We start from the raw sequence: 25,357 nt of genomic DNA, 5'->3' as shown, positions 1-25,357 counted from the left end.
CACTGGCTCTGAAAGCTTGTAAAAATTAAACCTTTCTGCGTGTGTGTTCTCTTGCCACAACTTGGCGAGTAGATTTTTTTATCTATACATTTACATCACATTTCATCAATTGTCACCTACTTCTATAAGGAAAAGTCTCATTTCAAATTATTTAATTGGTTCAGTATTATCAATTTAAAGACACACAGACTGTGTGCCAATAGTTGAGGAACAGAGGAAGTGGTTGATTTTGTACCGGAAAATATTCCCCTATTTAGAAGTACATAAAAAGCACTGAAAAGGTTGTAGAATACGCTGAACAGTGAACAATTATTTACAAACACTGTGATTACATACTGTGTAAATTTCATTTTAGCTGATAGCCTTTCTGACCACTCTTGTATTTTGTACATTTCTTCAGTTGTAAAAGAATGCTTTGCAGAAATCTATGTTCCTAACTCATATGTCATTCCATCGTGGAATTTGAACTTCTGTTCTCTTTTCTATTTTAAACATTTCTCAGCTACCTTTGGGAGCCAACCATGAGTTACATAATAAATTCAGATCAGAAGTTACAAGGAAACAGAACGATAAAGGCAGCAACCGGTGTTCCAGGCAGAGTATGAGGCCTAAAAATTAATGAACAGCGGCATAAGGTATCTCAATAGATAAATTCTTATTGAAATAAAAATTAACATTTTAATAAGTAGACATTCACTTCGGACTGGTTGTGGTATTTCAATAATTATGCATAGTTGATATTTTGCATAAAACTTGTGGACATAAAGAATATGGAAGAAAGCAAGAAGGTAAAAATAAAAGCAATGTTAGCACACATTTATATTTCAACTCCATTAATAATGAACATTGAGCTTATCGTACAGAGAGCAGTAATATGTTTCTACACAAATATTAATAGTGAATTTCTGAGGCGGATTCTAACTTCCCTTCAGTTCTGAGAATTTAATATGTTCAACACCACCAACTAACTGGTTAGTATTCAAAACTGAATACACTAAGATCAGCTGCAACTGTCAATTCATATGCTTCAAGTGAAGCTAGTGGTATCAAGTGCTCTGTTTTCTGAGTTCTTTACATTACTGACCAAAATTTTACTGTTATGATTCAGTCAATTCTCTAAATTCCATTGAGAATGTCTTTCGCAGTGTTCAACTGCCTACTGTAACTATATCACTACTCTGGTTTCATTCCATCAATGAATATGAGCATCTCTTTAGCATTTAAAAATCTTGGTGCTCCACAGCTTTCAGATATTTATTAAATCACATTTTCTATATACTTTGTGCTGCACTAGAAATGTTTATTTGCCAAAACCAGTTTTCAGGTTTATAAACCATTATAAGTGGCCTCCTATGTACCTCTATTTCAGTGATGTGTGTCAGTTAATACAATAGGATCTGCACTTTGTCCTATAACATAGTATACAGGTTGTCATGTAAGTTACTACGGCAAATATTAGGCAGTGACAATTCTTCGCAATATCTGATGTAACTGTCATATAGTATAAACATGGAACTGACAGGTCAAAGAATTTTTTTAATACTTTTGTTTTATACACTTTCTAGATTGATTACTCCAATATAAACTTGTGGTTCCAACAACAGGGGATCCTGTTTCCTTTTAATGCCATTATTTGTTATACCACATCATCCACTTTCTGCAAATAGAGTTATTCTATTTATTGTCTTTGATGCTCGAGCCATAATATACTTCATTTTAGTTTTGTGAGAGTGCTGTGCCTCTTGTACTACAATTGCTCCTTATGCTGAGCAACGGTAACATGCTGTGATATACAAAACACTTAAATACAACAATTTTCTGAGCTTATTCCAGTATATCAAGTAAAATACAAACCTATCATCAAATCTTGAGTTTTTTTTAACTCTTTCTGGGTCAGGGGAATCTCTCGATCTTTTACGAACTCCCTTTTCATACTCACTATGGAAACGTTCTTGTCGCCAGTGCCTGAAGAACATAATACATAATTTGATGCCCAATTAAAATTTATCAACAGGTACGTCTCACAATTCTTGTCAACAAAACAAAAACAACTTAAAACAAACAACTTAAAAAACTAATTTTACTTAACAAAAACAAAAAAGAGAAAAATAATAGTTTCCTAATCACTTCTATAACTGAAATTATAGTCCAATTCAAACATGACCCACAGACAAAAATATGATACTTATGGCAAAAAATAATGACATCAATGTGCGAAATGTCCCCAATGAAATATACAATTTCGGTTCTACACAGTATTATAATATTAATGAGAAACAAATAAGTACATAACATACCGATCATATGACTGTTTATCTGGCTTTTCTTCTTTATCCAAATATTCTTTATATCCACGATCTGAAATGGAAGCAATTTTAAATTATACACAGTTAGGCTGAAGTATTAACATATTCATTAATTCCTTGTTGTTGCTTTATATCTGATTGATTAAGTATTAATTAAAGAAAAAAAAACAGTTTTGCTTATTTTCCTATTACTATTCTAAAGTAATACTTTCAACTCTCACAGACTACACATTTTACAGCAAGATTTATTTACCCTGCATTACTATTTTTCCTGAGTTCTACATTATGACCTCTACCAAATAATGTAATTACAAAACATGTAAGAAATGCATTTTGTAAAATATTTAAATCAGATTAATAAAAAAGATAATATCTGACACCGATTATAGTCGGTACCGTAAACAAGTATGCTAAAATAGCTATGAAAACCAATTTTGATGCTTGCAGTTAAATGAAGAAATTATGTCAAAAAAATTTTATTTCACAATAATCTTGATGATAAATGTTATCTGTCATTATTCTTCTTGTTATTTCTCCTTTCTTTCAGAGAGATTCAGCTCATATCCTCATACTCTTTTATACAATTGCCACACTAATATTACAATCCTCATAGTACGGAACATAGCCATTACTAACAAAGAGATAGAGGGGCTGGCCAGTACTTACCTCAGCTCAGTACAGCCGATAGATACACATAAAACAGAACCGAAAATTTACATTCCTAGCTTTCGGAACAAATGTTCCTTCATCAGGGAGGAGAGAGGGGAAAGAAAGGGAAGAAGGGAAAGGAGATTCAGTTACTCACAACCCAGGCTATGAAGCAACAGGGAAAGGAAAATAGGGAGGGTAGCAAGGATGGAGGCATGGTTGTCAGAGGGAAGCCAAAGATATTCTACTGTAAGTACTGTGCCAGCTTCAAACCAAAGAGGATGCATACAGAAGTAAAGAGGTATATAGTATAAAGATAAACACAACTATGTAGGATGAAAAGATGCGTGAATGGCTAAAGAGGAAAGGGAAAGAGGAGAAGACTGAAGAGTAAATGGGAGTGAGGTTGTTTAACGTAGGTTTAGTCCAGGGGGATGGCGGGATGAAAGGATGTGTTGGAGTGCAAGTTCCCATCTCCGCAGTTCAGAGGGACTGGTGTTGGGTGGGAGAAGCCAAATGGCACATACGGTGTAGCAGGTTCCTAGGTCCCTAGAATTATGCTGGAGGGCATGCTCCGCTACTGGGTATTGGGCATCTCCTAGGCGGACAGTTCGTCTGTGTCCGTTCATGCGCTCAGCCAGTTTAGTTGTTGTCATGCCGATGTAAAAGGCTGTGCAGTGCAGGCATGTCAGTTGATAAATGACGTGTGTAGTTTCACACGTGGCCCTGCCTTGAATTGTGTATGTTTTACCAGTAGCGGGGCTGGAGTAGGTGGTTGTGGGGGGATGCATGGGGCAGGTTTTGCAGCGGGGTTGGTTACAGGGGTAGGAACCGCTGGGTAGAGAAGGTAGTCTGGGAATATTGTAGGGTTTAACAAGGATGTTACGGAGGTTAGGGGGGCGACAAAAGGCAACTCTGGGTGGTGTGGGGAGAATTTTGTCAAGGGATGATCTCATTTCAGGGGTTGACTTGAGAAAGTCATATCCCTGGCGGAGTAATTTGTTGATGTTTTCGAGGCCAGGATAATATTGGGTGACAAGGGGGATGCTTCTGTGTGGTCTGGGGGTAGGAACATTGTTGTTGGACGGGAAAGAATGTATTGCTCGGGAGATCTGTTTGTGGACAAGGTCTGCAGGATAGTTGCGGGAGAGGAAAGCACTGGTCAGGTTATTGGTGTAATTGTTGAGGGATTCATCACTGGAGCAGATGCGTTTGCCACGAATACCTAGGCTGTAGGGAAGGGAGCGTTTGATGTGGAATGGATGGCAGCTATCGAAGTGAAGGTACTGTTGTTTGTTTGTGGGTTTGATATGGACAGAGGTGTGGATGTGAGCTTCAACAAGATGAAGGTCAACATCCAGGAAGGTGGCTTGGGTTTTGGAGAAGGAGCAGGTGAAATATAGATTTGAAAAGGAGTTGAGGTTATGGAGGAAATTAAGGAGTGTTTCTTCACCATGAGTCCAGACCACAAAGATGTCATCTATAAACCTATACCAGGCCAGGGGAAGCAGCTGTTGGGTCTTCAGGAAAGCCTCCTCCATGCGGCCCATGAAGAGGTTGGCATAGGACGGAGCCATCCTGGTTCCCATGGCCGTTCCCCTGATTTGTTTGTAGGTCTGGCCTTCAAAAGTGAAGTAGTTATGGGTGAGGATGAAGTTGGTAAGTGTGATAAGGAACGAGGTTTTTGGAAGGTCTTCGGGTGGGCGTTGGGAGAGGTAGTGCTCAAGGGCAGAGAGACCATGGGTATGTGGGATGTTTGTGTAAAGGGATGTAGCATCTATGGTGACAAGAAAGGTTTCAGGTGGGAGAGGAGTGGGAATGGATTTGAGGCGTTCTAGGAAGTGGTTTGTGTCTTTGATGTAGGATGGGAGTCTGCGGGTGATAGGTTGGAGGTGCTGGTCTACCAGAGCTGAGATACGTTCGGTTGGGGCTTTGAAGCCTGCTACAATGGGACGGCCAGGGTGGTTCTCTTTGTGGATTTTGGGTAATAGGTAGAAGGTAGGGGTACGTGGCTCAGGTGGAATGAGTAAGTCTATGGAAGCCGTTGTGAGGCCTTGTGAGGGACCTTGGATTTTTAGGATTTTTTGCAGCTCAGTCTGGATGGAGGGAATGGAATCCTGGGTAACAGCTTTGTAGGTTGAGGTGTCGGAGAGTTGACGCAGTCCTTCTGCCACATACTCCACACGGTCAAGTACGACAGTTGTGGAGCCTTTATCCGCCGGGAGGATGACAATAGAGCGGTCTATTTTCAGCTCCTTAATGGCACGGGATTCAGCTGGGGTGATGTTGGGGGTTGTTGGGATGTTCTTCAAGAAGGACTGGGAGGCAACACTGGATGTGAGGAATTCCTGAAATGTCTGCAAGGGATGGTTTTGGGGGAGGGGAGGAGGATCCCTTTGGGAAGGCAGTCAGAACTGTTCTAGACAGGGTTCAACACTGGGTCTAGTATTTGGGGGCTGTGTTTGGGTAGTGAAGTGATATTTCCAGTTGAGGTTCCGGGTGAATGAGAGGAGATCTTTAACCAGGGCAGTGTGGTTGAATTTAGGCGTGGGGCTAAAGGTTAAGCCTTTTGATAGAACAGATGTCTCTGGAGGAGAGAGGGATCTGGATGAGAGGTTTAGGACTGAATTGGGACTAGTGATATGTGGCATTTGACTGTGGTTATAGTTGAGATTTGGTCTGTGTGGGGTATGTGCTGGGATGGGGAGATTGAGTAGGGTGGCTAGGCTAGGTTTGTTGGCTATGAGAGGGGTTTGTTGAAGGTTCTGTTGTGGTTGGTGTTTGTGAGGGATAGGGAGAGGGACCCCACTTCTTAGGTGTTGCACTAGCACTGTGGATAGTTTTTTCAGGTGGTGTGTGGCATGGAACTCAAGTTTGCAGCTGGCTTCTAGGATGATGTTCCTGAGTGTGTTCTCCAAGCAAGGGTTTGAGAGGTGAAGGACTTTGAAGAGAGATAGGAGCTGTTGGGAGTGGTGGTTACATGAAGTAGTGTAGAGATTCAGGACAAGTTGGGTAAGGGCTAAGGATTGAAGGTTCTGGAAGTCCAGGAGAGACTGGTGGAAGGAGGAATTGCACCCGGAGATGAGAACTTTTAAGGTAAGCCCTTTAGGGATAATTCCAAAGGTTAAGCAGGACCGGAGGAAAAGTATGTGGGATTGCAGTTTGGCTACGGTGAATGCATGTTTCCGGAATGAATGTAAATAATGTGGTATAGGATTAGGGTACATAGTGGGTAACTGGTGGGTAGGGAAATTAAATAACTAAAGTTGAAATAGTAATCATAAGAAGGAATAAAACGGGGAGGGAAGGACGAGAAAGAAAGAAAGAAATTGTGTTGGTAATGTTCAATACCAAAGGAAGACCACTAAATAAGAAAAATACGGAAAAAGTTGACCAGACCAAGCAAGTATGTCCAGATCAGGGGAAAAGAACACACGTTGCTCAAAAACTGAGATAGGGAGTGGCGAAAAAAGATCGCGCGTGCCGCAAAAAAGATCGCGCGTGCCGCAAAAAAGATCGCGCGTGCCGCAAAAAAGATCGCGCGTGCCGCAAAAAAGATCGCGCGTGCCGCAAAAAAGATTGCGAGTGCCGCAAAAGAGATCGCGAGTGCCGCAAAAGAGATCGCGGGTGGCGCGGAAATGTCCCAAAAAATTTTCTTGTGGCAGAGAAAGATAGCCAATGGCACAAAAATATCGCCAGCAACAAGAAATCGATGGGAATGGATGATACTGGTAGGTGTGGAAGAGATTGTTGGCAGTGATTGTTGGCTGGGAAACAGCGAATAACGAACGTTAAAACTATGGAATGTTGAATAAATAAATAAAAAAGAGGACTATAAACGGAACAAGATAATAGGAGGAAGATGAAACTAGCACAGTTGGTGACGAAAATATTTATTTATGTATATATAAAACACTGAAGAAGAGAAAGTGTTAAGATGACAGACGTAAGTGATAGCTAACAAAAGGGACAAAACAATGAAGGATGTGGACCATATAGGTGATCTAAATGATTAATGGAAAATCTCATATAAAGATGTGAAACAAATACTAACAAAGAGATAGAGGGGCTGGCCAGTACTTACCTCAGCTCAGTACAGCCGATAGATACACATAAAACAGAACCGAAAATTTACATTCCTAGCTTTCGGAACAAATGTTCCTTCATCAGGGAGGAGAGAGGGGAAAGAAAGGGAAGAAGGGAAAGGAGATTCAGTTACTCACAACCCAGGCTATGAAGCAACAGGGAAAGGAAAATAGGGAGGGTAGCAAGGATGGAGGCATGGTTGTCAGAGGGAAGCCAAAGATATTCTACTGTAAGTACTGTGCCAGCTTCAAACCAAAGAGGATGCATACAGAAGTAAAGAGGTATATAGTATAAAGATAAACACAACTATGTAGGATGAAAAGATGCGTGAATGGCTAAAGAGGAAAGGGAAAGAGGAGAAGACTGAAGAGTAAATGGGGAGTGAGGTTGTTTAACGTAGGTTTAGTCCAGGGGGATGGCGGGATGAAAGGATGTGTTGGAGTGCAAGTTCCCATCTCCGCAGTTCAGAGGGACTGGTGTTGGGTGGGAGAAGCCAAATGGCACATACGGTGTAGCAGGTTCCTAGGTCCCTAGAATTATGCTGGAGGGCATGCTCCGCTACTGGGTATTGGGCATCTCCTAGGCGGACAGTTCGTCTGTGTCCGTTCATGCGCTCAGCCAGTTTAGTTGTTGTCATGCCGATGTAAAAGGCTGTGCAGTTCAGGCATGTCAGTTGATAAATGATGTGTGTAGTTTCACACGTGGCCCTGCCTTGAATTGTGTATGTTTTACCAGTAGCGGGGCTGGAGTAGGTGGTTGTGGGGGGATGCATGGGGCAGGTTTTGCAGCGGGGTCGGTTACAGGGGTAGGAACCGCTGGGTAGAGAAGGTAGTCTACTCCAGCCCCGCTACTGGTAAAACATACACAATTCAAGGCAGGGCCACGTGTGAAACTACACACGTCATTTATCAACTGACATGCCTGCACTGCACAGCCTTTTACATCGGCATGACAACAACTAAACTGGCTGAGCGCATGAACGGACACAGACGAACTGTCCGCCTAGGAGATGCCCAATACCCAGTAGCGGAGCATGCCCTCCAGCATAATTCTAGGGACCTAGGAACCTGCTACACCGTATGTGCCATTTGGCTTCTCCCACCCAACACCAGTCCCTCTGAACTGCGGAGATGGGAACTTGCACTCCAACACATCCTTTCATCCCGCCATCCCCCTGGACTAAACCTACGTTAAACAACCTCACTCCCATTTACTCTTCAGTCTTCTCCTCTTTCCCTTTCCTCTTTAGCCATTCACGCATCTTTTCATCCTACATAGTTGTGTTTATCTTTATACTATATACCTCTTTACTTCTGTATGCATCCTCTTTGGTTTGAAGCTGGCACAGTACTTACAGTAGAATATCTTTGGCTTCCCTCTGACAACCATGCCTCCATCCTTGCTACCCTCCCTATTTTCCTTTCCCTGTTGCTTCATAGCCTGGGTTGTGAGTAACTGAATCTCCTTTCCCTTCTTCCCTTTCTTTCCCCTCTCTCCTCCCTGATGAAGGAACATTTGTTCCGAAAGCTAGGAATGTAAATTTTCGGTTCTGTTTTATGTGTATCTATCGGCTGTACTGAGCTGAGGTAAGTACTGGCCAGCCCCTCTATCTCTTTGTTAGTATTTGTTTCACATCTTTATATGAGATTTTCCATTAATCATTTAGATCACCTATATGGTCCACATCCTTCATTGTTTTGTCCCTTTTGTTAGCTATCACTTACGTCTGTCATCTTAACACTTTCTCTTCTTCAGTGTTTTATATATACATAAATAAATATTTTCGTCACCAACTGTGCTAGTTTCATCTTCCTCCTATTATCTTGTTCCGTTTATAGTCCTCTTTTTTATTTATTTATTCAACATTCCATAGTTTTAACGTTCGTTATTCGCTGTTTCCCAGCCAACAATCACTGCCAACAATCTCTTCCACACCTACCAGTATCATCCATTCCCGTCGATTTCTTGTTGCTGGCGATATTTTTGTGCCATTGGCTATCTTTCTCTGCCACAAGAAAATTTTTTGGGACATTTCCGCGCCACCCGCGATCTCTTTTGCGGCACTCGCGATCTTTTTTGCGGCACGCGCGATCTTTTTTGCGGCACGCGCGATCTTTTTTGCGGCACGCGCGATCGCTTTTGCGGCACGCGCGATCGCTTTTGCGGCACGCGCGATCTTTTTTCGCCACTCCCTATCTCAGTTTTTGAGCAACGTGTGTTCTTTTCCCCTGATCTGGACATACTTGCTTGGTCTGGTCAACTTTTTCCGTATTTTTCTTATTTAGTGGTCTTCCTTTGGTATTGAACATTACCAACACAATTTCTTTCTTTCTTTCTCGTCCTTCCCTCCCCGTTTTATTCCTTCTTATGATTACTATTTCAACTTTAGTTATTTAATTTCCCTACCCACCAGTTACCCACTATGTACCCTAATCCTATACCACATTATTTACATTCATTCCGGAAACATGCATTCACCGTAGCCAAACTGCAATCCCACATACTTTTCCTCCGGTCCTGCTTAACCTTTGGAATTATCCCTAAAGGGCTTACCTTAAAAGTTCCCATCTCCGGGTGCAATTCCTCCTTCCACCAGTCTCTCCTGGACTTCCAGAACCTTCAATCCTTAGCCCTTACCCAACTTGTCCTGAATCTCTACACTACTTCATGTAACCACCACTCCCAACAGCTCCTATCTCTCTTCAAAGTCCTTCACCTCTCAAACCCTTGCTTGGAGAACACACTCAGGAACATCATCCTAGAAGCCAGCTGCAAACTTGAGTTCCATGCCACACACCACCTGAAAAAACTATCCACAGTGCTAGTGCAACACCTAAGAAGTGGGGTCCCTCTCCCTATCCCTCACAAACACCAACCACAACAGAACCTTCAACAAACCCCTCTCATAGCCAACAAACCTAGCCTAGCCACCCTACTCAATCTCCCCATCCCAGCACATACCCCACACAGACCAAATCTCAACTATAACCACAGTCAAATGCCACATATCACTAGTCCCAATTCAGTCCTAAACCTCTCATCCAGATCCCTCTCTCCTCCAGAGACATCTGTTCTATCAAAAGGCTTAACCTTTAGCCCCACGCCTAAATTCAACCACACTGCCCTGGTTAAAGATCTCCTCTCATTCACCCGGAACCTCAACTGGAAATATCACTTCACTACCCAAACACAGCCCCCAAATACTAGACCCAGTGTTGAACCCTGTCTAGAACAGTTCCGACAGCCTTCCCAAAGGGATCCTCCTCCCCTCCCCCAAAACCATCCCTTGCAGACATTTCAGGAATTCCTCACATCCAGTGTTGCCTCCCAGTCCTTCTTGAAGAACATCCCAACAACCCCCAACATCACCCCAGCTGAATCCCGTGCCATTAAGGAGCTGAAAATAGACCGCTCTATTGTCATCCTCCCGGCGGATAAAGGCTCCACAACTGTCGTACTTGACCGTGTGGAGTATGTGGCAGAAGGACTGCGTCAACTCTCCGACACCTCAACCTACAAAGCTGTTACCCAGGATCCCATTCCCTCCATCCAGACTGAGCTGCAAAAAATCCTAAAAATCCAAGGTCCCTCACAAGGCCTCACAACGGCTTCCATAGACTTACTCATTCCACCTGAGCCACGTACCCCTACCTTCTACCTATTACCCAAAATCCACAAAGAGAACCACCCTGGCCGTCCCATTGTAGCAGGCTTCAAAGCCCCAACCGAACGTATCTCAGCTCTGGTAGACCAGCACCTCCAACCTATCACCCGCAGACTCCCATCCTACATCAAAGACACAAACCACTTCCTAGAACGCCTCAAATCCATTCCCACTCCTCTCCCACCTGAAACCTTTCTTGTCACCATAGATGCTACATCCCTTTACACAAACATCCCACATACCCATGGTCTCTCTGCCCTTGAGCACTACCTCTCCCAACGCCCACCCGAAGACCTTCCAAAAACCTCGTTCCTTATCACACTTACCAACTTCATCCTCACCCATAACTACTTCACTTTTGAAGGCCAGACCTACAAACAAATCAGGGGAACGGCCATGGGAACCAGGATGGCTCCGTCCTATGCCAACCTCTTCATGGGCCGCATGGAGGAGGCTTTCCTGAAGACCCAACAGCTGCTTCCCCTGGCCTGGTATAGGTTTATAGATGACATCTTTGTGGTCTGGACTCATGGTGAAGAAACACTCCTTAATTTCCTCCATAACCTCAACTCCTTTTCGAATCTATATTTCACCTGGTCCTTCTCCAAAACCCAAGCCACCTTCCTGGATGTTGACCTTCATCTTGTTGAAGCTCACATCCACACCTCTGTCCATATCAAACCCACAAACAAACAACAGTACCTTCACTTCGATAGCTGCCATCCATTCCACATCAAACGCTCCCTTCCCTACAGCCTAGGTATTCGTGGCAAACGCATCTGCTCCAGTGATGAATCCCTCAACAATTACACCAATAACCTGACCAGTGCTTTCCTCTCCCGCAACTATCCTGCAGACCTTGTCCACAAACAGATCTCCCGAGCAATACATTCTTTCCCGTCCAACAACAATGTTCCTACCCCCAGACCACACAGAAGCATCCCCCTTGTCACCCAATATTATCCTGGCCTCGAAAACATCAACAAATTACTCCGCCAGGGATATGACTTTCTCAAGTCAACCCCTGAAATGAGATCATCCCTTGACAAAATTCTCCCCACACCACCCAGAGTTGCCTTTTGTCGCCCCCCTAACCTCCGTAACATCCTTGTTAAACCCTACAATATTCCCAGACTACCTTCTCTACCCAGCGGTTCCTACCCCTGTAACCAACCCCGCTGCAAAACCTGCCCCATGCATCCCCCCACAACCACCTACTCCAGCCCCGCTACTGGTAAAACATACACAATTCAAGGCAGGGCCACGTGTGAAACTACACACGTCATTTATCAACTGACATGCCTGCACTGCACAGCCTTTTACATCGGCATGACAACAACTAAACTGGCTGAGCGCATGAACGGACACAGACGAACTGCCCGCCTAGGAGATGCCCAATACCCAGTAGCGGAGCATGCCCTCCAGCATAATTCTAGGGACCTAGGAACCTGCTACACCGTATGTGCCATTTGGCTTCTCCCACCCAACACCAGTCCCTCTGAACTGCGGAGATGGGAACTTGCACTCCAACACATCCTTTCATCCCGCCATCCCCCTGGACTAAACCTACGTTAAACAACCTCACTCCCATTTACTCTTCAGTCTTCTCCTCTTTCCCTTTCCTCTTTAGCCATTCACGCATCTTTTCATCCTACATAGTTGTGTTTATCTTTATACTATATACCTCTTTACTTCTGTATGCATCCTCTTTGGTTTGAAGCTGGCACAGTACTTACAGTAGAATATCTTTGGCTTCCCTCTGACAACCATGCCTCCATCCTTGCTACCCTCCCTATTTTCCTTTCCCTGTTGCTTCATAGCCTGGGTTGTGAGTAACTGAATCTCCTTTCCCTTCTTCCCTTTCTTTCCCCTCTCTCCTCCCTGATGAAGGAACATTTGTTCCGAAAGCTAGGAATGTAAATTTTCGGTTCTGTTTTATGTGTATCTATCGGCTGTACTGAGCTGAGGTAAGTACTGGCCAGCCCCTCTATCTCTTTGTTAGTATTTGTTTCACATCTTTATATGAGATTTTCCATTAATCATTTGGAACATAGCCATTCATCATCACAGTTTTGTAGCACTTTAATTTCTTCATGGAATACCTTCACACAGCAATGATTATTTATGATTAGTCAGCCTTAAATCTTTGCAACAGTTAATCCACAAAATTTCTACTCCATTCTCTAACCTAAGAATGCTGTACTTCAGTGGTCTTATTTCCGTATGACCTAATGGCTAATGGAGTCCACAGTCAGGTGTAAAAAAATAGTTTTCCTATTTAAATTTTATCATACACTGTATGCTAAAACACATTTTAACTACAAATAACATTTCTGAAACAGAGTTATATGAAATCCAGATTTTCTCTAGACTTGATAGCCTACGAGCTTTAAAACTCATATGTAATTCCACCGCAGTGATGTCGGACATTAATGTACTAAACTGAAGGTTTTCATTGTGACTCCTGAATCTCCATGAAAATCCAAGTGAACCCTGATCAATAAATGTTTGGATAACACAAATTTCATAATATATATCTGATGCTGCCCATTTTTTTCAATTCATGGTAGATCGTGCTGTAATCGATAAAATTTAATTTTTTGGGTTATTGCAATTGAGAAGCAATGCATTTGATTCCACTTAACACTTGCGACAAGAATGTAAACTTTTTTGTTCTGAGCAGTTGATTTTTTTGTGAAAAATTTAATTTCATTTTGCAAATTTAATTGAACAATAAAACTTTTATGGTTAAACATTTATATCTCTGGTTAATAATCTACTTTTAGTGTGATACAGGAACAATGAAGTGGATATAACAGTTTTCCATTCCCATTGGGGTGCTTGATTTTGGTGAGACCATTTGCCTCTCACCATTGGTGTGCTCAATTTTGGAGAGCCCCTGGCCTCTCACTACACTGAGGTGCTTGATTTGGGAGAGTCCCCTGGCCTCTCACCATTTTTATAATTCACGATGAATCCTCAAACTGACAACCTTCCATTTCGACACATTTATTAATTCATGCTTCAAATTCATGCACACAACTTATGAGCATATCTGCTGTAATTTTTGCATAAGCATTTTTGATACATTCTATCACATTCTATCGAGTATTTGGTACTTCTGTATGTAATTTGTATTTAAGAAAACCTCACATGAAAAGATCCGGCAATTTAAGGTCGAATGATCTGGTAGGCCACTTTACCAGATCACCACTACCGATCCAGCAACCACTGAAAACACAATTTACTACTTCTTGGGCTATTGCAGAGTTGTGTGACAGACAACCATCATATTGAAACCACTTGTTCAGTCACACTATGAAGGCTACATTTTCCAACAGAATCAGTAACTCATCATGCAATAACTTATGACTCTTTTCTCTGTTCAATGTGCCTTAAGAAACTAGGGGGTCAATTATTTTGTCTCCTACCAACTGCACCAAATGTAAACAGACCAAGAACACTGATGATCAGTTTCACACATCCAGTGCAGGTTTACTAAACTCCAAAAATGCATGTTAAGATGATTAACTTTACCACAGTTCATAAAATTTGACTAATCAGAGAATAATTACTCAACAAAAGAATTGCGGGTCTTTTTGTAATCGCATGACTGTCTACTTCCAAAAACCCTGTTTGATCCTGAAAATCATTCCCATGAAGTTATTGACGCATAGAGACAATGTATGGATGGCATTCGTGATGTTTTAGGGTTCCTAAAACACTTTGTGGGCGTGATTTATGACTGGTGAGATGTTTCTCGGGTACTTGCATGTGCATCATGAGCAACTACTATTGCAATTTCATTATTGCTGTTCCTCGTAACTGTTGTTCTACAAGTTCTTTTCTTTTTAGGTGTCACACTTCCTTTGGTAGTAAAATGTTTTACAACATGATGAATAGTCGTACGAGATCATAGCCTGTTAAAAAACTTTCAGCATAAAGAGATACAGCAGCATACAAATTTCTTGTAGCCTCGCCATAAGTTAAAGCTATTTTGATTTTCACTTCTAAAGGAAAAACACCCATTACTTCAAATGTGCTAAGTTCAAATGTCTAACCACAGAAATTTTACTGTACAATCAAATCTGCAAAACTAAACTACATTTTTAATAAAAATATCAACTGCTTGGAACAAAAAAGTTCACATTTTAATTGCAAATGTAATTTAGAATGAAATGCGTAGGTTATTAATTGCAATAATTGGAAAAATTGAATTTTGTCAATTACAGTGCCATCTAACACAAACAGTTAAAAAAATGTTTTAGGGTAAACTATAGGTATTTTTTGGCATAAAATCCAAATCTATAAAAACCAAGGTTGTAACTTCACATTCTTCTTCAGTTTCTGAGCGGCTGAATTAATGAATAGAAGATATAGAGAAGATCCAACGGAGAGCAGCGCGCTTCGTTACAGGATCATTTAGTAATCGCGAAAGCGTTACAGAGATGATAGATAAACTCCAATGGAAGACTCTGCAGGAGAGACGCTCAGTAGCTCGGTACGGGCTTTTGTCAAAGTTTCGAGAACGTACCTTCACCGAAGAGTCAAGCAGTATATTGCTCCCTCCTATGTATATCTCGCGAAGAGACCATGAGGATAAAATCAGAGAGATTAGAGCCCACACAGAGGCATACCGACAATCCTTCTTTCCACGAACAATACGAGACTGGAATAGAAGGGAGAACCGATAGAGGTACTCAAGGTACCCTCCGCCACACACCATCAGGTGGCTTACGGAGTATGGATGTAGATGTAGATGTAGATGTAGAATGTTAAGCTTAGGATCACTTCAGCCATTTGTTTTCATAAGTGCTGCCTAAATTTCGATCATTACAATTTTTAAAGCAAACACTTTTTCAATGCAATTCTCTTTCACCCAAATTCTGAGACCTTCATACCAGTAAAAATCCTTCTTCAATAGTTTTGTGTAAGGGCTGTTTAAGTTTAGTCACTTTTGCAGCTCTAATTGACAACCAGTTATTCATCTTTGAATCTGTCCTATCAAATGTCCAGTGCATACTGCATTCTGTTGCTATTGCTGACCATTTCTCAATTATATAAAAAAATGTTAAAGGCTTCGCCAACCAGAATGTCGCTTTGAACACCAGTGTGTTTCCAATAGGCAAGGATTTACTGGACATCATATGTCCTTACCTTGTTCTAAACTTCGAATTGCATTAGCCAGATAGATATAACGGGACCGAAAGCGTTATTGTACTCCACAACTTGGAATTTTTCCCAATAACAAATTAGTTTAAGATATGAAGCAAGAAATAAATGGCAGAAAAAAATGCTACAACCAATTTGAGATTGAACCCCAGATCGATGGATTTGTAGTTTGGTATCTACCCACCAAATCATATACCATAAGTGTGTACAATAATGAACAAAATAAGGCATGTAAACTGTCTAATATGTCTTTGCTTCATAATTCAAACAATCACTTTGCAAATGACACAAATTTCTTATCAGTTCAAAGTTTTTAATGACAACTGAGCTGTTAAAAGGATCCAATAATTAAATGCAAAAAAACACACAATAAATTCACAAAAGTTACAGAAATTAGAGCTCACCTGCTTCTCGTTCATGCTCTTTCATTTGTTCTATTCTCTCCCTTTTTGGTATGCGAAAAACTTCTTTAAGGCAGCTCCATTCATTTAACAGCCCTGAAGCCAACTTTATGAATGGCTGTATCCTATCCAAATTATTCTCTCTTATGTAATCTTCTGACTGACCACCTTTTTCTGGAGCTTCACCAAATCCCTCGTCGTCTGATTCAGTACTCTTCTTTGCCAGAATGTCTGTCTCTGGAATTTCTGCCACAGCATCCACAACTTGCTTTTCATTCTCAATGTCTTGAATTGTTTCATCATAATCAATACTAGGAGGTGATCCATGAGTTCTAGGCTTTGTGCGATCACATTCATTCATTCCCAGTTTCTTTGGACACTTAGCATTGGCATTTAATTTCAAAATCTGATTGGTGACACATTCTTCATCTGCAGAGAGCCTGTTCAAATAACACATCAGGTCACCCAAATATCAAAATAAACACAAAACTTTAAAATAATTCAGTTTATTAATAATACATCACTCAGTTTACGACAGACTGCAGAACGATTCTATAGCCACCAAAATACATCACGTGTAAGGACTGTGAAGACAAGATAAGAGAAATCAGCACTCGCACGGAACCGTATACCATATAGCCAGTCATTTTTTGTTCCCTCTGTTTGCGAGTGGAAAAGGAAAGGTAATGAGTAGCACTGATATAAGGTACATTGTGCCATGCAAAATACTGTATGTGTAACGAATGTGCATGTAGAATCAAACAATGGAAAGTCCATGATGGAAGATGACAATATTATGAAAAGACTAATTACTACTCACCATATAGCAGAGATGTTGAGTCGCAGATAGGTACAACAAAATGACTGTCAGAAAGTAAGTTATTGGCCAAGTGGTCTCAGCAGCCAGAGACTGTGTGTGTGTGTGTGTGTGTGTGTGTGTGTTTCCTATGAAGGCCTTGTCAGCTGAAAGCTTACTTTCTGACAGTCTTTATGTGATGAGTAGCAACTATTCTTTTCATAAGAATGTGTAGGTAGATGTTCAAGTTCGTAGGTCTACTGGTTACTTGATGGCTAACAAAAACCTGTTTCAAACAAGGAAGACAAAATTATTCTCCATTCACAGTGAAAATGAAGACTTCCTACTGGCTTGTGGAGGAAACTCGGCAGAAGTTAGAAATATTTAATCAGGAACGCTTCAATTGCACTTAAAATCAACTTGCTAAGGATACCTGAGTAGCTTGCATCATATATACAACTCCAGGGAAGAAAACGTGGATCATTTATGTGGCAAACTTTACAGTACTGTCAGACACACACTAAATAAATGTGTGTTGTATAAAATATTGAAACATGGGAAATATGTGCCATGGTTCATAAGCATCATTAAGAAATTACAATAAAACAGACAGAGCCTTAGAATAGATTCAAATGAAGTGAAGGTCTAACAAAGAAATAGAAAATTACTGAAGTCAAAATAAGTGTACAGATAGATATGAAAATGCCTTCAATGATGTGACAGCAAAACCTCTGTACATCAAATTTTCATACACCTTGACAAGTTTTGTTTTAACGTAAAGCTAACTTGTTCATTATACAGGAACCAATAGCGAAGATCATAAACTGAAGCTATTTTCCTCCTGGTATTGTCTTCTATATGTGGAAGTTTTCTTCTAAGGTAAGGTTTTGGAACAATATGTGGGTAGATTTTAATATTTTTCAATGTGTTGTCCTTTTAAGTTAGGTGATGGTTATACGTCATAAAGTGGGCAGCAGTTATGCTATGTGAGCTTTAATTTTTCAAGTACTCTAACAAGTTCTGAATGTCCTATTTTAAAATTTCTGCATACCTGTTCTATGCATACTGCCTGAAAAAAGTTGCATGTAAGTCGGTATATGCTTGGTGCGAGTATTGTGGGAGTACTACAACAATAGATGAGCTTGTAGATGAGGTCAGATACTATGAAAATAACTACATAATTGCGAAATATAGTCATGAAACTCTTTCATGCAATAAAATTACATTTATAGATAAACTGATTTGTTAACTCACTGACCAAGCTCACAATAACATCATTTTGTTGCAGATGGAAAGCTATATAACATTATAACATAACATTCTAGAAAATAAGGTAGCAACAGTTCTTGCTTAAAACACGTTTGCATTTTATACAACTGAATAAAAGTACGCACTGATGGCACAAAGGTGGTGTAACATATATGGCCATTAAAAAGAACAGTTGCTTGCCTAATAGGTAGACTTTAATCTCCATAATTTAGTCTGTATAAAAACCAAATGATTGTAAGTGCTGTTTCTATTGTTGTTGTGCCCTTAAGTAGTGGTTTGATGCAGCCCTCTATCCTTGTCTATTCTGTGCAAGACTCTTCATATCTGCATAACTACTGCAACCTAATCCATTTGAACCAGCTCACTTTATTCAAACCTTGATCTCTCTCTAGCGCCTTCTTTAACACATGTTGTGCCACGAATATCTTTTTTCACTAATTCTGTTCAGTACCTTCTCATTAGTTATTCAATCCACTCAATTTATTTTTCATCATTCTTCTGTAGCACCACATTTCAAAAGCTTCAACTCTCTTCTTGTCTGAAATGTTTCTTACACATTTTTCACTTCCTTACAAGGCTATCTCTTTCAGGGGCAGTGGTTATCAATGTTAACCACACATTTTTGACTCTTTGAGGGGCAGGAAATGAAAACAAGTGATTTGTCAAAATGATAAAACTTCTTACCAAACAAAACAATTTATTTAAATACAATTTTACAACATTTTGCTTACTTTTTTAAATACAGTCAACTAAATTGTGGTTACCTCTGTTAACCACTGCCCATAATACTCATTGGTTACTTATTTGTTGAGAAATTTTGAGAGGCAAAATTTTGAACAGTTTTATTAGGAAATTATTTACACAAACAACTCGGAAGTACATCATTATTGAGAATGAAATGTTTGAAAGCAAGTTCTGCTTTTTCGTAGACAAAGAGGCACATTACATGAAGAACACACCCACACTGTTATAACAGGGACAGCATGTGTGCTGCATACTGCCCATCATCTTGATGTGGCCTATTTTGGCTGATGTGCACTACCTTCCAATCTGATTTGTTTGTCCACGTGTGGTTTATGTTTACTGAGAGTTACGCTCTTCCCTTTTTGACCTAAGCTACTGTGATGGACAATTGCCTCGGCAAGCAGTACTTTGTACGCTTTCCTTCGGAAGGCTTTATTCGTGAATTGTTCCATTTCAATTTCTTTGTGTATGATAAACACACTCACTACACACATATCAATAAAGTGGAAAAAAAGCCTATGCCACCATTTTTTACTTTCGCGATCACAACCACAGTCTCCTTTTAGACAATCAAAATTGTCAACAAAATGCCTGTTATAGTCACTCAATACATGGGGACATGCCACTACAGTAGTTGATCCATCTTTTATCTTCCTATTTACACTTGTGGTGTCACTAGGATCATGCACAGTAAGAGATCAAATTCACAGCTCGTTTGTCCATCCACTCGTAAAATGCTACACCATGATTGCTGACTTTGCTGTCAAAGTCTCCTCGTTTCTTCTTTTTATTTTCCTTCAGTTTTTGGAGGAATTTACGTGTAGAGTTCACAGTTCCAACTGCAAATGTTTTCTGGGCTTTTAGTAGGACAAAAAGATTATAAGATGTGAAGAAATTATCCATGAAAACAATATGATTTTTGCCATAAAGTTCTTCACATAAATCTGTTACTACCCGTGCACCCAATCCAGTTCAGACTTCTCTGTGGCTAATCTTCCAGTATAAATTTGGAGCTTCAATTATATGCAGATTCACCACACAGCATCCACATTTTATAGTCTCTTTTCACAGGCTTGTCCCTCATGTATTGCTTCATTGAGCTTCTGCCTTTAAATTTCACCACTGACTCATCAATTGCTACTTTTTGATGAGGCTGATAGCATTGTGCAAACCTTTTATTCAACATTTCAACAAGAGGCCTTATTTTAAAAAGCTTTTCAAAATTGGCCTGTCCCTTTTAGGCATCATCGAGAATCGATATGACTGAGGAGAAAACTGAATCGTTTTACAGTAATCAAGTCACATATATAGGACTCAAATAAATCTGGAGATGAAGACCAATAATCTCGATAACTTGGTAATTTTTTGACACTCATAAATAAATTTATGTGTAAGAAAACCCTTATCTCATCTTCAGTAGTTGGGATGAAAGGCTTTCCTTTTTGTGTGGCATATAAATTGGTGTGAAATATAGTATGTTTCACCATTTCATCAGTAAAAAATTCTCAAAATAATTTATGTGGTGATAGATTTGACATAAAATTAGGCAGTGCTTCAACTTCAAAATTTTGGCTCCATTGTGGAGAATCATCCCGAACAATGCGTACACTTCCAGATTCACCAGAGGTACCATAACGATTTGGGGTGTTTGGCTGTATATGTGAAGAACTAACTGTCACAGATGTTATTGCTTTAGCCAGTGGTGATTTCAAACGTCTTGGCATGGACAGAGAAAGTGATTCAGAGGCTGAAGAATCATCATTTGATGGAATTTTAGCCATTCAAGGTTGTTTATTATAGCACAAGTGATGATTACTTTCTGGTAAATTATCATCTGCTTCATTGCAACTCTCTTCAGAACATGATAACAGAATATCATCACAGTCAGGTTCATATGTAGGATCAATGTCAGAGTCTTCAAACAAACATATTTCACTATCTGAGTCTGATGGAAGGTCGTCGAAAAATAGTTTTCTTATTTCGTCATCACTAAGTCACCTCCTAGCCATACTGAATGAAAGCTGTATCCCAATTGCGTGGTGGTTGGCAGCGGTAACCTAGATTAAAGTAACAAAATTATGAAATAAACAAACTTGCTTCACGTAACTATTGCACTGAAGGTCATTAGTATGAACTAAATTTACCTATGAAAATACTTACTTGGAAATGAAAGTAGTATATATATGCCAAATTTGTTCTTCAAAACATACACCAACTAAACGGCACAAAACTGCTGCAAGGCAACAAAAGAATTGTGCTGTACCAACAATAGGAAAGCAAAATGAGTGATACCCAATGTCGTGCCATCTAGGGAGAACTCCCTCAACAAACTGTGTGGCTCACAGTGACAACTGCTGCCCCAATCGGTCACCAGGTGTTGTAAAATAGGTGGTTAACACCGATAACCACCACCCTTGAAAGAGATAATGCCTGGTGATAGCCACTGCCCCTGAAAGAGCTATACTCCAGACAAATACATCCGGTAAAGACTTTGTAACATTTAAATTTACATTCAGTGTCAAAGAGTTTCCCTTTTCCATAAATTCTGTGCTTGCTTCTGACAGTCTGCATTTTCCTAATAATTACTCATATAATGAATTACTTAGGAATAAAGGCGATGACTCACCCAAAGGCAGTGGTGCTGCGTTGTCGATAGACACACAAACAAAAGGTACACAGCTTGGCTAGCTTTTGGAATGCACTTCCTTTTTCTAGCTGTACGAAAAACATGCACACAAGCACGCGCGCGCGCGCGCGCACACACACACACACACACACACACACACACACACACACACACACACTGTCTACTACATTGTGCTCAGTCAACTGCCAGCTCTTTATTGGCCCACAATGAGTGTACTGGGGTAAAGCTGGGGTGGGGAGTGGGATGGGGTGGGGGGTGGAGAGAGACTGGCAGTCAACTGAGCACAATGTAGGGAGACAGGTGTGTGCACGTGAGTGAGTGAGTGAGTGAGTGAGTGAGTGTGTGTGTGTGTGTGTGAGATCCCTTCCCTGCCTCCCGCCTCTCTCCATCCCTCACCCACCACAGCCCAGCCCAGCCCACATGCCATCTCATCCCAAGACACTCACCAGTGAAGAGCTGGCAGTCGATTGAGCACAATGTAGGGAGACAGGCATGCGCATGCGTACGTGCGTGCGTGTGTGTGTGTGTGTGTGTGTGTGTGTGTGTGTGTGTGTTTCCTACAGCTATTAAAAGCTAGCCAAGCTCTGTACCTTTTGTTGGTGTGCCTATCGATGACTGCCTATCAACGACACAGCACTTCTGCCTTTCAGCGAGTTGTCTCTTTTATTTCTAAATAGCCCGTAATAATCAACCAGAATTTTCTGTAAATTAATAATTCATATCAGTATTTTTCACTATTAAACTGGCAGCCCAGTACTCACATCTACCAGCACCTGAATTCCTTAAAGGCTGAGAGCATTTCAACTGTGTCACATATACTGCACATCAGGCAGAATAGTTTTGTCATGGCTACCTCTTGCAAGGGCCTCAATAATTATGAGGGAATGTCATCCAATTCACTGATCTTGATTCTACTTAGGTCTTTCAGTGCACTATCAAATTATTCTCACATATCAACAAAAATAATTAATTTTTGAAAATGTAATATAGTTGGGCAGATAAATAAATCTACTTCCCAAGCAGCAGCTGGAAAAACATAGATAAAAGTTATGAATATATATGCAAGCTTACGGAGCCAGTGGCTCCTTCTTCTGGCAGAAGGATTGAAGGGGAATGAAGACAGATGAAGGAAAAGGACTGGTGAGGTTTGTGAACTGGGATGAGCTACATGAAAGTCACCTGGGCACCTTTTCCTTGATCCCTCTTCCTTCTCCTTCAACCCTTCTGACAGAAGAAGGAGCCATTCACTCCAAAAGCTTGCACATTTCCATAACTTTTTACTCCTGCAGCCATTTGGTGCATACACATTTTTTTACTATCAAATTATTCTCACTGTTGTTATATTTCTCATCTCACTTTTATTTACTACTTCTTCCATTTCCACACCACTGTCTTCATGGTCATTTCCCTTGTACAGCCCTTCAGTATACTCCTCCCATCTTTCAGTTTTTCCTTCTTTGCTTGGTACTGAATTGCCATCTGAGCTTTTGATATTGATACCACTGCTTCTTTTTTCTCCAAAGATTCCTTTATTTTCCTATAGACAGTATCCATCTTTCCCCCAGTCATTCACCTTTCTACAATCTTGCATCTGTCCTCCTCCATATCTGCTTAGCCATTTTGCCCTTTCCAATTTCAGTTTTTATACATCTGTCCTCACTTTCACCAACCTCATTTGCTGCTTTCACTTATTTTCCCCTTCCATCAATCAAATTCAATGTCTCGTGCATTATTCAAGAATTTCTACTGGGCCTTGTCTTTTCACATATTTGATCTTCTGATGCCCTCTCTCAAAGCTATCCAATCATCATCTAATTTAAACAATGGAATATCCAGGTTGGAATATCAGCAACATTTTTTAAAGGATAGACTGCTACTCACTGTAAAGATGACACACTGAGTTGCAGACAATCACAATGAAAAGGCTGTTGCACAAACTGAGCTTTCAGCCAGCAGAACAGGAGAGGGAACAGAGAAGGGGAAAAGACAGGTGGTTGCATTGGCAGGGGTGGTACACAATGAAGGGGAGGGGATGTGAACTGGAAGGAGGTGGATAGGACAGAAGGGATGGAAACTGTTGGGTGGAATTTGTGGAAACACATGTCACTGTAGATTGACACTGGGATAATTTTGGGAGCGGAGGAAGTATCGACTCCCATCCGCACATTTCAGAAAACCTGGTGGTGGGAGGAGGATTCAAAAGGCTCAGGTTGTGAAGCAGCCACTGAAATCAAGCATGTTATGTTCAGCTGTACTTAGTGCCCAAAGGTAGTCCACTGTCCTCCTGGCCACAGTTTGGTGGTGGTCATTCATCCTGGTGGACAGCTAGTTGGTAGTCATACCAACATAAAAAGCTGTGCAATGATTGCAGTAGAGCTAGTATATGACGCAGCTGCTTTCATAGGTGGCCAGGCCTCTGTTGGTGTGGGATAAGCCTGTGATAGGACTGGAACAGGATGTACACCCAGGTCTCCCAAAGGGATATGATCCCTGTGGCACGAGGTTGGGACTGGGAGTAGCATAGGGATGGATTAGGAGCTTGTGGAGGTTGGGTGGGTCACAGAACACCACTTTCAGAGGGGTGAAAAGATCCTTGAGTAGGATGACTGTCATTTCAGGACATGATGACAAATAATCAAAGCCCTAACATAGTTGTGGTTCAGTTGTTCCATTCTGGGGTTGTACTGGGTGATGAAGGTGGTGTTCCTTTGTGGCTGCATCTTGGGGGTTGTGGGAGGATTGGGTGTGTTTGAGGATATGACGTGGGAACTCTGCTTGTGGACTAGGTTTTGGGAGTACTGCCTGTCTGTGCAGACCTTTGTGAAACCTTCAGTATACTGGGCAAGGGAGTTCTCGTCACTGCAGATTATATCAGCCAACGGTGGTGGGAGGGATTTTTTGATGTGGAAGTGATGGCAGCTGTCAAAATGCAGGTACTGTTGGTAGTTGGTAGGTTTAATGTGGACAGAGGTGTGGATGGAGTCATCAGAGAGGTGGTGGTCCATGTCCAAAAAGGTGGCACTGGGATGACAATGATCTTGTGAAGCAGAGGGGAGAGAAAGTGTTGAGGTTGTGAAGGAATGAGGAAAGGTGTCTCGAACCCAAGTCCAGATCATGGAACCCGACCAGGGGTTTGGAGTCTTGGGAGACTAGGATGGTTTCCTCTAGATGGCCTATAAACAGATTGGCATAGGGGAGTGTCCTGTGGGTGACTACGGCTGTGCCACAGATTTTTTATGCACCTTCCCCTCAAAGGAGAAGTAGTTGTGTGTTACTATAAAGTTAGTCAGGTGAATGAGGTAGTGGGATTGGAGACTGAAGAACATTAGAAGAGTTACTGTTCAATAGCAGCAAGGCCATGGGTATATTGAAAGTTGGTGTATATGGAAGTAGGGTCAACACTGATGAATAGGGATTCTGAGGATAAAGGCGTAAGGATGGTGAAGATTCAGTGAAGGATGGTGAAGATTCAGTGAAGGAAGGGGTTGGTATGTTTGATATGGCAGCAAGATTTTGGGCAACTGGTTGGAGGTGTTGGTCAATGAATCCCAAAATTTTTTCAGGAGGGGCAAAATAACAAGCTAAAAATGGAGCGTCCAGGATTGTTGGGTTTGTAGATTTTTG

The 25,357-nt window shown here is 41.1% G+C and overlaps 1 protein-coding gene across 4 annotated transcripts in view; it reads right to left on the bottom strand.

Moving 5' to 3' along the window:
• The window catches only part of LOC126162917 (uncharacterized), a 252,238-nt gene that overhangs the window by 123,167 nt on the left and 103,714 nt on the right, over window positions 1–25,357 (bottom strand). For 3 of the 4 annotated variants that reach the window (XM_049919735.1, XM_049919733.1, XM_049919734.1), the window contains exons 10-12: window positions 16,281–16,717; window positions 2,298–2,358; window positions 1,855–1,965 (exon numbers count right to left, since the gene is read on the bottom strand). In XM_049919735.1, coding sequence (XP_049775692.1) covers window positions 1,855–1,965; window positions 2,298–2,358; window positions 16,281–16,717 — 609 coding nt within the window. The remainder of the gene's footprint in view (window positions 1–1,854; window positions 1,966–2,297; window positions 2,359–16,280; window positions 16,718–25,357) is intronic. The other variant, XM_049919736.1, reaches the window with a different exon arrangement.

This window comes from Schistocerca cancellata, chromosome 2 (assembly GCF_023864275.1).
Source record: "Schistocerca cancellata isolate TAMUIC-IGC-003103 chromosome 2, iqSchCanc2.1, whole genome shotgun sequence".
NCBI lineage: Eukaryota > Metazoa > Arthropoda > Insecta > Orthoptera > Acrididae > Schistocerca > Schistocerca cancellata.
This window is presented reverse-complemented; position numbering and strand designations above follow the sequence as displayed.